The 14,913-nt window shown below is 34.2% G+C and overlaps 1 protein-coding gene across 1 annotated transcript in view; it reads left to right on the plus strand.

The window, feature by feature from the left end:
• Positions 1–224: 224 nt before the first annotated feature.
• LOC100806606 (disease resistance protein RPM1) overlaps positions 225–14,913 on the plus strand; it is a 45,880-nt gene continuing 31,191 nt past the window's right edge. The window contains 3 exon segments of the mRNA XM_041012300.1: positions 225–417; positions 2,981–3,028; positions 3,031–5,629. Coding sequence (XP_040868234.1) covers positions 279–417; positions 2,981–3,028; positions 3,031–5,603 — 2,760 coding nt within the window. The 5' untranslated portion in view covers positions 225–278 and the 3' untranslated portion in view covers positions 5,604–5,629.

A 14,913-nucleotide genomic window follows, 5' to 3' on the forward strand; every position in this document is an offset into this window, starting at 1 on the left:
CACTAAGTTACAAAATATCATCTCAGTATGATATAGATAAAAAGAATTTATAAAAACAAATCTGATAACCGACACCTGTTAATCATGACTATAGAACTTATAAATAGAGAATCATGTTAATTTTAAAATTTTATTGAAATTATATGGATAAGATATTATCATAAACAGTGTCCGTGTCATTGTTTGGCTAAGTACATTTATTGGTTATATAACGTTGCAGAACATCAAGTTTTGCACTCACAACAAACCAAAAAACAGAGCTAGCTAGCAAGACTAAAATGGCAGAAACTGCAGTGTCCTTGGCTGGTCAGCATGCACTTCCAAAAATATTGGAAGCTGTCAAAATGTTGAGAGATCTCCCAAAAGAAGTTAGAGACATTACAGATGAACTTGAAAGCTTTCAAGATTTCATCAATGATGCTTGTTGAAGATATACTTTTGTAACTGCATAATATTTTATTTTTCAGTTTTTAAGATAGGATTTAGTAAATAAGTTGATTTCCTATATTTTAGGAGTAAGACAGTTTTAATGGATTAGCCTAGTCAATAAGTGGTTCTTATCTTTAAGGAGCAAGTTAGTTTTAATATTCTGTTTTGTTAATATCTTGTTATCTAATTAGTTTATCTTTTTCTATTTATTGTATCGCTGCTGAGAACAATTTGAATTAGAATAAAATAATTCTATTTCCTCGACATACGTATTGTCTCTCTTCTCTCTTCTGTTTTTTATAATTTTCTCTTCAAAACAAACAATTGGTATCGAGAGCCTTATTCTTACGGGACCTCTACCATGGAAGGTGAAGCAAGTTTTTCCCACATAACTCTTCCAATCTTTGATGGAGAGAATTATGATCTTTGGGAAGTGAAAATGCAATCCTACATGGAGTCTTTGGATTTATGGGATGCTGTGGAAGAGGATTATGAAATATATCCGCTGCCTGAAAATCCCACCATGGCCCAAATTAAAAATCACAAGGAAAGAAAGATGAAGAAGGCAAAGGCGAGGTCATGTTTGTTCACTGGTGTTTCACAAATGATATTCATCAGAATCATGACTCTTAAATCACCCAAAGCAATTTGGGATTATCTGAAAGAGGAATACGCTGGAGATGATAGAATACGAAGCATGCAAGTGCTGAATTTAAGGAGGGAATTTGAGCTTCAAAGGATGGAAGAGTCAGAACAATCAAAGAATACTCAAACAAATTGTTGGGTATTGCCAACAAGATAAAGTTGTTGGGAAGTGATTTTGCTGATTCGAGAATTGTAGAGAAAATTTTGGTAACGGTGCCGGAGAGGTATGAAGCATCTATAGCTTCATTGGAGAACACAAAGGATCTGTCGAAAATCACATTGGCAGAAGTGCTACATGCCCTGCAAGCTCAAGAGCAGCGAAGGTTGATGAGGCAAGATCGTGTTGTCGAAGGTGCTTTGCCCGCCAAACATCATGAAGTTGATGAAAGCAAAAAGGATTTTTTCAAGAAGAATCAACCAACAAGCAGCGAAAATAGTGCAAACAACCAAACAAAGGTAAGGATAAAAAGAAAAATTATCCACCTTGTCAGCATTGTGGCAAAAAAGGTCATGCACCTTTCAGATGTTGGAGGAGACCAGATGCAAAATGTAACAAGTGCAACCAGATAGGACATGAAGCGGTGATCTGCCCCAACAAAAATCACCATGATGAGGGAGCTCAGATTGCTAATCAAGAAGAAGAGGACCAACTGTTTGTGGCCACATGCTTCTTGAGTAGTGAATCAAGTGAAAGTTGGTTGATTGATAGTGGTTGTACGAACCACATGACATATGATAAGACTTTATTCAAGGATTTGAAGCCAACTAATGTCTCAAAGGTCAGAATTGGGAATGGTGGCTATATTCCAGTAAAAGGAAAAGGAACTGTTGCAATTTCAACGTGTTCAGGTACCAAATTAATATCAGATGTTCTTTATGTACCTAACATTGACCAAAACTTGCTAAGTGTAGGTCAGTTGATTAAAAAGGGATTTAAAGTGTCCTTTGAACATCAACATTGCTTTATCTATGACAATTTTGGCCGGGAAGTTCTAAGGGTTAAAATGAAAGGTAAAAGCTTTTCATTTGATCCAGCAGAGGAGGAGCATACAACCTATTTCACTCAAGTCACACCCACGGAACTCTGGCACAAGAGACTTGATCATTGCCATCTTGAAAGAATGCTAAACATGGAAAAAAGGAAATATGCAAAAGAAAATTTGAAGAAGTTTCAAATGGAGGAATGCAAATCTGTAGCACACCAATGAATCAAAAGGAGAAGTTCAGAAAGGAAGAAGGTGTTGATAACATTGATGAAGGATATTATGGGAGCTTGATTGGATGTCTAATGTATCTCACTTCAACAAGGTCAAACATTCTATTTCTCAAAAGAACAAAACTGGAATTTTTGTTGACAATCAAGTAGCCATTGCTATTGCAAACAATCCCGTGTGTCATGGGAAGACTAAACATTTCAACATCAAGGTTTATTATTTGATAAAGATGCAACAAAGTGAGAAGTGAACTTAATTTACTGCAAGTCTAAAGATCAACTAGCTGACATGTTTACAAAGTCACTACCTATCAACAAACTTGAACTCAAAGAATTGGAGTTTGCAGTTCCAAAAGCAAGGAGGAGTGTTGAAGATATACTTTTGTAACTGCATAATATTTTATTTTTCATTTTTAAAATAGGATTTAGTAAATAAGTTGATTTCCTATATTTTAGGAGTAAGCAGTTTTAATGGATTAGCCTAGTCAATAAGTGGTTCTATCTTTAAGGAGCAAGTTAGTTTTAATATTCTGTTTTGCTAATATCTTGTTATCTAATTAGTTTATCTTTTGCTATTTATTGTATCGCTGCTGAGAACAATTTGAATTAGAATAAAATAATTCTATTTCCTCCACATACGTATTGTCTTTCTTGTCTCCTCTGTTTTTTATAATTTCTTCCTCAAAACCAACAATGCTAATAAAGTGGCTGAAGCTGAACAAGATGATGGAAGGCGTCATAGAATAAAGAAAGAGTGATGCGGCTGAGAGAAGCAGCTTTTCGCATGGAAGATGTCATCGATGAATATAACATCTCCTGTGAGGATAAGCAACCTGATGATCCTCGATGTGCAGCTTTACTATGTGAGGCTGTTGCCTTCATCAAAACTCAAATCCTTCTCTTTCAAAGTGCGTATAAGATTCAGGATGTTAAATCCCTTGCTCGTGCTGAAAGAGATGGTTTCCAAAGCCATTTTCCTTTAGAGCAAAGACCAACCAGTTCTAGAGGAAATCAAGATGTCACCTGGCAGAAACTTAGAAGGGATCCTCTCTTTATTGAGGAGGATGAGGTTGTGGAGCTCGATAACGATAGAGCTACATTGAAATATTGGTTGACAAATGGAAGAGAAAAGCGCACAGTCATCTCCGTGGTGGGAATTGCAGGGGTGGGAAAAACAACTCTTGCCAAGCAAGTTTATGACCAGGTGCGTAACAATTTCGAGTGCCATGCATTGATCACAGTTTCTCAATCCTACTCTGTAGAAGGATTGCTGAGGCATATGTTGAATGAGCTTTGCAAAGAAAACAAGGAGGACCATCCCAAGGATGTTTCTACCATCGAGTCGTTGACAGAAGAAGTCAGAAACCGCTTGCGCAACAAGAGGTATGTTGTCTTGTTTGATGACGTATGGAATGGAAAATTTTGGGATCACATTGAATCTGCTGTAATTGATAAGAAAAATGGAAGTAGGATATTAATCACAACCAGGGATGAGAAGGTTGCAGAATATTGTAGGAAATCATCATTTGTTGAGGTGCATAAGCTAGAGAAACCTTTAACTGAAGAAGAATCTTTGAAATTGTTCTGTAAGAAGGCATTTCAGTATAGTTCCGATGGAGATTGTCCAGAAGAACTTAAAGATATATCTCTTGAAATTGTTAGAAACTGTAAAGGTTTACCTCTAGCAATAGTGGCCATTGGTGGTCTTTTGTCTCAAAAAGATGAAAGTGCACCTGAATGGGGACAGTTTAGTCGAGATCTAAGTTTAGACTTGGAGAGGAATTCTGAGTTAAATAGTATAACAAAAATTTTAGGTTTAAGTTATGATGATTTGCCGATCAATCTCAGATCATGTTTTTTGTATTTCGGAATGTATCCGGAGGACTATGAAGTTCAATCTGATAGACTGATTAGACAGTGGATAGCTGAAGGGTTTGTCAAACATGAAACCGGAAAAACATTGGAAGAAGTTGCGCATCAATATTTATCAGGGTTGGTTCGTAGAAGTTTGGTGCAAGTATCCTCATTTAGAATTGGTGGCAAAGTTAGAAGGTGTCGTGTTCATGACTTAATACACGACATGATCCTTAGAAAAGTCAAGGATACAGGATTTTGTCAGTATATTGACTGGCCTGATCAATCTGTATCAAGTAAGATTGTTCGACACCTGACAATTGCAACCGATGATTTTAGTGGAAGTATAGGAAGCTCACCCATTCGATCAATTCTTATCATGACAGGAAAAGATGAAAAATTATCTCAAGACTTGGTAAACAAATTCCCTACAAATTACATGCTACTGAAGGTACTTGATTTTGAAGGTTCTGGTTTACGTTATGTTCCTGAAAATTTGGGGAATTTATGCCACTTGAAGTATTTAAGCTTCCGGTATACATGGATAGAAAGTCTACCAAAATCCGTTGGTAAGCTCCAGAATTTGGAGACCTTGGATATAAGAGACACATATGTGTTTGAGATTCCAGAGGAGATTATGAAGCTTAAAAAGCTACGTCATCTTCTGAGTAACTATATATCTTCAATTCAATGGAAGGATATTGGAGGCATGGCATCCCTACAAGAGATACCTCCAGTGATTATAGATGATGATGGAGTGGTCATTGGAGAGGTTGGAAAGCTAAAGCAGTTAAGGGAACTGACAGTGAGAGATTTTGAGGGAAAACACAAAGAGACTCTGTGTTCCTTGATAAATGAGATGCCACTCTTGGAGAAACTACTTATTGATGCAGCTGATTGGTATGAAGAAATTGACTTGTACATTACGTCACCTATGTCTACACTTAGGAAGCTTGTCCTATGGGGGACGTCAACAAGGTTGACAAATTGGATTTCACAGTTCCCAAATCTTGTGCAACTGTGTTAGCGCAACTCCAGGTTGACTAATGATGCATTGAAGTCACTAAAAAATATGCCAAGGTTGTTGTTCCTCATTTTAAGAGACAATGCTTATGAAGGTGAAACTTTGCATTTTCAATGTGGAGGGTTTCAGAAACTAAAGCAACTGAACCTCGGAAGTTTGGATCAATTGAAGTGCATCCTTATCGACAGAGGAGCACTGTGTTCTGTGGAAGAAATTGTTTTAGAAGGCCTCTCCCAACTCAAAACAGTTCCCTCTGGAATTCAACACCTGGAGAAACTTAAAGATCTCTATATCAACTGCATGCCAACTGAATTTGAGCAGCGCATTGCTCCTGATGGAGGAGAAGACCACTGGATCATCCAAGATGTGCCCCGTGTATGTATTTGGAGCAGGGATGCTTTAGAACCTTCGCATCTATTCGGCAGAAGTCATCACTAAGATGCGTCCAAATTTGAAAAATGAAGGTGCATCTTTTTCACATCTATAACTTTGTAGAATGACATTCGTGGCCTTTTTCTTTTCTTCAATAAAAAATGCAACCATTATTATCTAATTCCTAAAATAATTACTTTTGCCTCATTTTCTCTTCTAGTATTTGCTTCATTTTTCTTTCTCTACAACATCTCACGTACAAGTTAGGGATAGAATTGTCTAACAAGTATATGCCTACACCAACCAAAGTTAACGTTTCTTCGTCATAAGATTCTCACCATTATAATCCTTTCTATTATTGTGCTCAGAATTGGTAGATGTTGACCTCAACTGGATTGAGTTTTTTTATTTCCATGTTGATAAGTACTCGAACAATTTCATTGTATCATTTTAAGAAGAAATTAACTTGATGTTTTTATAGGGTCGTAAGCATATATTTCGTGTAAATGTAGTGGATTTTTAAAGTTCCATTACGATAATGTGGATTTTTTTCATAAATTAGATTGTGTTAAATGTTCCTAATTTTTATGCTTTGAAGTTTGACCGACTTTGTACAAACATGAATTTTAGGAAAGCACCAAGGGAAGATTGTAAGAGGTGTTCAAATTCGTTCCAATCTTGCGGTTTTTTGAGTGTTAATTATTACGCCCATTTTAGCGTTATTAACACCAACACAATACGAAAAAGCTGAAAATAGTATTCCTATAAAGGCAGACAATTTTTGACAACTGGAAAACTCAGATTCCCTCAAGTTCTTTCTTTTGCTGCCTGTGAAATGGTGGATGAGTGGATTTGAGGCATCAAAGTGCAAGATTCATCAAATTAATTTTTTAAGCTTCCTTCTTCTCTTTCTCTTTTTTTTTTTGTCTTTTTTCTAAAATGCGTACTTAAATTTTTGTTAACTTGATGTTATTTGAATTCTTATCGATAATTCAAGTTCATTTCTTTTAAATTGATTGTTTGTCTTTGTTTTAATTTAATGCCTTTATAAATTGGCATTTGGTCACTTATAGTGCATTGATCGTATATTCCTATCGACAACTGTGTGAAATTGAAATAAGGATTGAATTTAATATATAATGCAACAAGGTTGGAGATTCTATAGGAATAAAGATCAACAATTACGATAATTTAGATTTTCTTGAACCTAATGATTGCCCTAATTGAAAAATTCTAAAAATTTAGAATTTTCAATTGCGGAAAAGAGTTTTTGAGTTAAGATATATTCACCTTCAATTACAATAGTAAATAATAAATTCAGTTTCCAATTATGCTTCTAGAACTTGAATTGGAGTACGTGAAAATTTGGGTTGTACATGTTAAGCTTAGAATGAACTCTTAGTGTAACAAGACATGTTTGATTTTGGCTTAGCACTTTAATCCTCTTACCATAGTGCTTCAGCAATTTTGGTACCCAAACTTTTATGTTCAGGTTTGATCCCATATCTTTCAAAAACATTTAATGGTTCAATATATATTATTAAACTCAATTTATATATCACTTATCTGGAGTAAGATAAATTTTCAAGGCTTAATTTTATCTTTTTGTCTCATTCATTATTTATTTTATTCAATTTTGTCCTCCTAATAATAAAATCTTTAATTTGATCGCTTAATTCCAAATCGATTCAATTTGATCTCTTCTGTCCAAATTCACTTAACATTGTTTATTAATAGTGGGATGAGATTGAATCAAATAAAGGAACAAATTAAATTGTTTATTAAAATTGAAAAAACAGTGAGAACAAGAAGTTTATTAAGGGGTCAAATTGCACCGTTTTGAAAATTAAAGTGCTAAGTTAAATTGTTTATTAATAGAGGACCAATGCTAAATAAATAGTAGGATAAAAAAGTAATTTTTTTTTACTTTCAAAAAATTTGAAAATTTTATTGAATTCTAAAATATTCAATTAATTTGCCTAGTTTTTTTTTTGTTTATTCACTCTTTTTTTCCGTTTAATCCTTGATGTTTCAAAACTTCAAAACTCTTTTTGATCACAAATATATTTTAACTCATGAAAAAACACAACAATATAAGTGCATATGATGTATGAAGATTTTGATGATGCCAAAAAGATTAAAGCTATTCAACGTTGATTCAAGTTAAGACAAGAAATCAAGAGAAACAATTTACAATAGACCTTTATATGTTAAAAGAATCTCTTAAAAAGGTTGCAAATATTTGGCCTTAAAAGACTTAAGCTTTTAAATATCTTATAAAGTTTTTAAGTAAACATTACATTTTGAAACATATGTATTTCTCCCTGGTAATCGATTACCAGAGACTGTAATCGAGTATCAGAAGCAAAAATGGTTTTAACGGCTTTTAGAAAAGTTTGAATTTGAAATTTAAAAGTTACAATTGATTACCACTATTGTGTAATCGATTACTAGTAACAGAAAATTTTAAATTCAAACTGAAAAGGCATAACTCCTCAAAATTAACTGTAATCGATTACCACATATTTGTAATCAATTACTACCAGTGAGGAAATTTTGAAAATAACTCTAAAAAGTCACAACTATTTACAAGTTTTTTGAAAGATCACAGAAGGCCTATAAATATGTGACTTGTATTCGAAATTTTTCAGAGTTTTTCAGAACATTCATCGTCCTATCCTCTCACAAGAAAACCTTTGATCAAACACTTGCAAAATCATTAAGGATGCTTATAAGTTCTTCAAGTTGTATCATTCTTTTCTAAAAGAGAGAAAAATAATCTTTTGTACTTCAAAGTAATCTGTTGTTAATCAAGAGGCAGTGAGTCTCTTGATTTGTAAAGTTTTTTGAATACAAGGGAAGGGTATCCCTGGGTGGTTCAGAAGTTGTAAAGGGATTTACAAGTTAGTGGAAATCCCAAGTGGATTACTTGAGAACTGGACGTAGGCACAGGGCGTGGCCGAACCAGTATAAAACTGAGTTTACAATTCTCTCTTCCCTAAACTCTTTTACTTTATTGCAGTTTAATTTTACTTTGCACATTTAAAGAAGCATCAAGTAAATTGAAGTTTAATCAATTGCATAATACTAATCATTTGCATGTAATTAGTAGATTTAGGTAGAGAATGTTTTATGTCAAATTGCATGATCAAACTATTTGGGTAATCTCTTATAGATTAGTTAATCTTTAATTAATTTTTTCCTATAATTGATTTTCTTTTGACTTAAATTGATAGATCCATGATCATTGGGGTATTGATATAAGGCAAGGAGCATCTTCTAACCTTGATCATAGACTTTAGTTCATTTTGTGAATTAGTAATTAACTGGAGAAAGAATTTTATTACCATTAGGATTGAGGGAAAATTAATAATAGTAAGTCATAACCCCTGATCACTCTTATCATTACTGAACCTTTTCTTTATATTCGTATATTTGTTTTCTTATAAAACCAAAACAGTGAAAATATTTAAACTATCCTTTTAATTACTTCAACTGTTAATTTAATAAACTTAACTAATTGGAAATACAACTCGTCATTTGGGTTTGATATCTGTGACACCTTTTACTCCATACATATATGTACTAATAAGAAAAGAAATAAGAAATCAAACTTAATTAAAAGTTTTTAAAACACATTTAAATACAAGCCTTTCAAGAGGGTAGAAGACTCACATTCACCTTTCTAACATCAAAATAAAACTTGTTCAAATAATTAATAAATTATTTCGGCTCAAAACAAGGTTGTCCAAGACCTCATACAATTAATATAGCAACTTATGCCCTAATGTCACATCCTATCAGAGCATTGTGTCCCGACATCTTTCAGCACAAGGTTCCTTACAACAATTCACCTAGTCATCTGCTCCCCCGAACATAAAGTTCGAGATCATCACAGGATTCAAACACAAACAACAAAGGGAGTGAGTTATCACATTCCTAACTAATAGAGAAAAATAAGACAACATATAGGTATAAATATTATATAACAAAATACAATTTACTTGAGCATAACTCACGTTATTTCACCACATATCTCATTCATTTTCACAACATTCGCATACTCAATAGTTCAAACACAATATCATCAAATCAATTAATATAAAACAATACACAAGCGTTATGCAGCAGATACACTAAGACTCAATCCTATATACAATATGATACCATGTCAGTGAAAAACTCGCGGGTGCCTAGGAGTACATGACAAGACAAATCACACACTAGCAAGTCAAGTCACTCTCACTAGGTAATATCATAGGGAGACCAGTCAAGGTCACAGTGTTTTGCGAGAATGCTCCAACCATATGGGATCAACATAGGCTTAAAGGAGCACTCAAACTGGGTGATCCCCAAGGCCTACACTCCGAAGAGTCCGTCAGGGCCTCTCCCTCCTGATTCAGGTCCAACCCAAAAAATATTTTAGCACACAAACTCTATCTATGAATTGTACAAAACACACGAGTCCTCAATTGTTCTCAAATATTTATAACTCGTCGCCCTTTAAGGGTTTAAGCATTAACTCGTCGCCTTTAAAGGGTCTTAGCATTAACTCGTCACCCTTAAAGGGACTTAGCATTAACTCATCGCTCTTAAAGGGTCTTAGCATTAACTCGTCACCCTTAAAGGGTCTTATAGTCGTGTGATTGTACAATCCGTAGTTTACAACTCAATGCACACAACATCTCAATCACGTGCATACTCAGGTTATCACATACACTCGATCTCAATTACAATGGTATAATCTCAAAATAGCATGTTATCATCCCTCATGAATAATAATATTCACTTTACCTATGAACTATGCAATACATACAACTACTCAATTATTTTCAAAATCATTTTAGCTCGTCGGGTTCCCACAGTGGATCTCATCACAATACCCATCGCCCTTAAAGGGTCTTACAATTATGTGATTGCACAGTTCATAGCTCACAACACAATACACATCTCAATATACATGTATTCTGTCATTTATCACATGTTCAATTCATCACATACTCACAATTTGAATCATCGTTTCATATCCTCAATATAACAATCTATACAAAAGACTATCACAACCTGGAGACTAAAACCTCTCAAATAATATTACACAATTATATCAAAATCATAGGTCAAAATATACAAATATCAAGAGCACAATTTATCAAGCAATTCTCATCATAACATCAATATTTTATTTATAATCATAAAGGAAAAATTGCAATTTAATAAACATCCCAAAATAAAACCCCAATTTAATCCTCTAAGGATCCCTACACATGTTCTCACTAACCCCTAATTGTGAATAACTCATCCCTTACCTCTAAGCGGACTCACATGTTTTCCAACAGCGATAGCGACATCTCTAGTGGTTTCCTGAGATTCCTCCAGCTTTTCCTCCGACTGCTCTGATAAAGTTCCCAAACGTCAGTGAGACCTTGTGAGATTTCTTTTTCTCTCTCCATGAGTATTATCTCGCAAATCCCAACAGTGAAGATGTGTGTAATTGAATTTCGAACCACATATCAAAAGTTCATGAAAATCTAACGGTTAAAGAAACCGGGATAGTAGTTTTACTGAGACCATTTTGGGTTTCTGCGGGAAAAGAGAAAGCTATGGTGTGAAGGGTATTTCTCTTAACTCTGACATGTATTTCCAAATCCCAACGATGATAATTCTCGGAATTGAGTTGTGAACATGATGCTCAAATTTCACGACGATCCAACGGTGAATGCGTCCGAAATCATCGTTTTTCTGAGACAGGTTTGGTGGGCTGCGGGAAAAAGAAAGAGTTTTGAGAGGAGAAGAGAAAAAACAAAAATAAGGGAAAGAAGATGTACCGTTAATGTGAAACTGACCTAACGCTATTTATAGTTAGGTTTAATCTATTTATTTATTTATTTATTATTTTATAAAAACAAACGCTATTTTATTCTCTATCAAACAAATAAATAAAATACCTTTTTTATTTTCTCTCAAATCATTATTTTAATTAATAATTATATCTCCTTATTTATTTATTTATAAAATCTCATCATTTTTCTAAAACTCTATTTATTTATAAATAACAATTCTTTTTTTAAATTAGCTTACGAAAAATGGGATGTTATAATATCCATACTTTCAAAACCACTATTATTGGCATAAGGTACACTTATCCCTGTGCAAGCCTATCATATTTTGCACATGAGGTATAACAGACATATTGGACATACAAGGATGACAACATGTAGCATTTGCATTTCTGGTTTTGGGAATAAAAGAAGAAATCTAAAATGAAAACACTAAGGAGATTTATTTACCAAGGAAAAATTAGGGGTAAAGAACAAGAATGCAATGGTACAACTATGAATTTTCCTATTATATCAGTACACAACATGAATAATCACAATTGGTGTAGTTCTATAACTAGTGTTGTATGATCAGAACATGAAAAAAAATACAACAAATTTCTAGGAATACAAAAAAGAAAGTGACATTTAGGAATTCCCTTTAATCCAAGTAGGATCTGATGCCAGACAAATTGTTTTGATTTTTATCATATGCGCAGTCTCTGCTATCAAATTGATAATAATACTAACAACAGTTGAATTAGTAATGCTCCTGATATATTGCTCGAAAACCTGCTCTTGATGCCTGATCATCATAAGTATAGGAGGAAGTTGCATTATGCGGCACATCAAAATCCTCTCTATACAGTGGTTGCAATGCAGACTCCGGTAATTTGCTCTTTGTACTGTACTGCTTCATGGTATTAATCTCTGTGTTGTGTTTTCTTTCCAGCTTCTCAATTTGCATCTTCAAATTTTCATTTGCAAAGTTCTGTATAACATAAGAATAAGAAATGTGTTAAGACGGAACATATGCTCATTCTCCTCAACCGCAGTTACTGGTTTTAAAGTCACATTATTCTCCTTTTTTTTATTTGCAATTTTGGCATTTGATAATGAGGAGGTCCGAGAAGTTAGTGGAATATAAATGATATAATCCATCTTAAGAACATTCTCTGTTTCCTTTTTCCCTTTTAGCAGCTAAAACACCACCACATATTTCTTCTTCCACCACATCAAGTTGTTGAAGTTTGCCGTGTGGCAACACCAACCAATCCCTCCACCCCAACATTCTTGTCTCTCACCTTCTTTGACATACACTGGCTAAGGATTCCTCAAACGGAGAGTGTTTGCTTCTATGAAATTTCCAAACTATCCACTTTATTCTTTGACTCCTCGATTCTTTCAAATCTTAAACACTCTTTCCCTCACACTGCATTCTTTCGGAAAGCTTCATTTAAAGGAAAACGCCCAACTCCTGACTGTACCCTCTGGCATTCAATACTTACAGAAACTTGAAGTTTTCATTGTCTGGAATATGTCAACTGAATTTGATAAGAGCATTGCTTCCAATGGAGGACAAGATCATTGGAAGATCCAACATGTGCCCCACGTTAGCATTGCTTCATCTAGAGACATGTTATGCCCCTTGTGAATCAAACTAATGATTTCCTTGTGATTTTGGAAGAGACCGGGAGTGACTATTAGAGGAGAAGGCACCAATTAATTAATTCATCATCAACTTAAGAGCTTAGACAGGTGAGGGGAGTGAGTACATCACTCCATATTTTGAGCTAGGGAAATGAAGGAAAATATATATACTTGGTTTGCTCCTGTTTGAACATGTTTGAAGTTTGAAGAACTAGGATTTTGGGTCCCCCACTACAAAATCCTAGCTAGGGCTTAAGCATTTGGTCTTAATTATTCTTCGTTATTGTAGTTGTTTTGATTCTTCGTTATTGTTAGTATGTTTCCATTTCATTTTTGTGGTGCTTGATGTGTTTTTAAATTTGGTGGCTTATGTTCGAATCCATGGATGCAAGTGGTAATATATATGTGCGGTTGCATTCCCTGGTCATGCATGGAGAAATTTGGCTCTGTTCTGATTTTTGGTGTTTTGATCTGAGCTTGAAAGCATTTTAATTCTTAAGTTATTATATATGCTATTTTGATATATATAGGAAATGTGATGTTTATACGATTGTGAAGCTTAGATGGTACATTCATGTTGAAAAAAGTGATTGATGTTCACTTTGGATGGAGTATTCTATGTTTTCACCCATTCTGTTAGATTTGTTTAATGAGTTGTGGTGTGTTAAAGTTTAAAGGGAAAAAAAAGTATTCTATGTTGATACATTGGTTCTATCCATTTCATGCATTGCTGAGACGTATGTTGGATGAGCTTTGCAAAGAAAAAAAGGAGGACCCTCCCAAGGATGTTTCTACCATCAAGTCGTTGACAAAAGAAGTCAGAAACTGCTTGTGCAATAAGAGGTATGTTGTCTTGTTTCATGACATAGGGAATGAAAAATTTTGGGATCACATGAATCTGCTGTAGTTAATGATAAAAAATGGAAGTAGGATACTAATCACAACCAGGAATGAGAAGGTTGCAGAATTTTGTAAGAAATCTTCATTCGTGGAGGTGCTTAAGCTATAAGAATCTTTAAGTGAAGAAGAATCTTTGAAATTGTTCGGTAAGAAAGCATTTCAGAATAGTTCCGATGGACATTGTGCAAAAGAACTTAAAGACATATCTCTTGAAATTGTTAGAAAGTGTAAAGGTTTACCTCTAGTAATTGTGGCCATTGGTGGTCTTGTCTCAAAAAGATGAAAGTGCACCTGAATGGGGTTTGTTTAGTCAAGATCTAAGTTTAGGTTTAAGTTATGATGATTTAAGTGGAAGTATAGGAAGCTCACCCCGGTCAACTCTTATTATCATGGGAAAATATGAAAAATTATCTGAACAATTGGTAAGGAAAATCCCTATATAATGCTATTGAAGGTTCGGGATTACGTTATGTTCCTGAAAATTTGGGAATTTATTCTACGTGAGATACCTACAGTGACTATAGATGATTGGAAGGATATTGGAGAATTTATTCTACGTCATCTTCTAGATTATTCTTCGTGTTCAATTCAATGGAAGGATATTGGAGGCATAATAACTTTGTAGAATGATATTCATGGCCTTGTTCTTTTCTTGAATAAAACACGCAACCATTCTTATCTAATTCCTAAAATAATTACTGTTGCCTCCTTTTCTCTTGTGGTATTTGCTTCATTTTTTTTTCTCTACAACATCACGCATAGAAGTTAAGGATAGAATTGTCTAACGTACAGTACATGCTTGCAACAATAATAGTCATTGTTTTCTCATTAGAAGAGTCTCACCGTTATAATCCTTTGTATTATTGTGCTCAGAATTGGTGGATGTTGAGATCGAATGGGTTGAGTTTTTTATTGCCATGTTGATAGGCGTTAGAATTGAGACTTTTCTTGTTATTATAAATGTAAAATATGTTGCTGTCATATTTCTGATATATATCAATTTCGTCATT

This window comes from Glycine max, chromosome 18 (genome assembly GCF_000004515.6).
Source record: "Glycine max cultivar Williams 82 chromosome 18, Glycine_max_v4.0, whole genome shotgun sequence".
Lineage (NCBI taxonomy): Eukaryota > Viridiplantae > Streptophyta > Magnoliopsida > Fabales > Fabaceae > Glycine > Glycine max.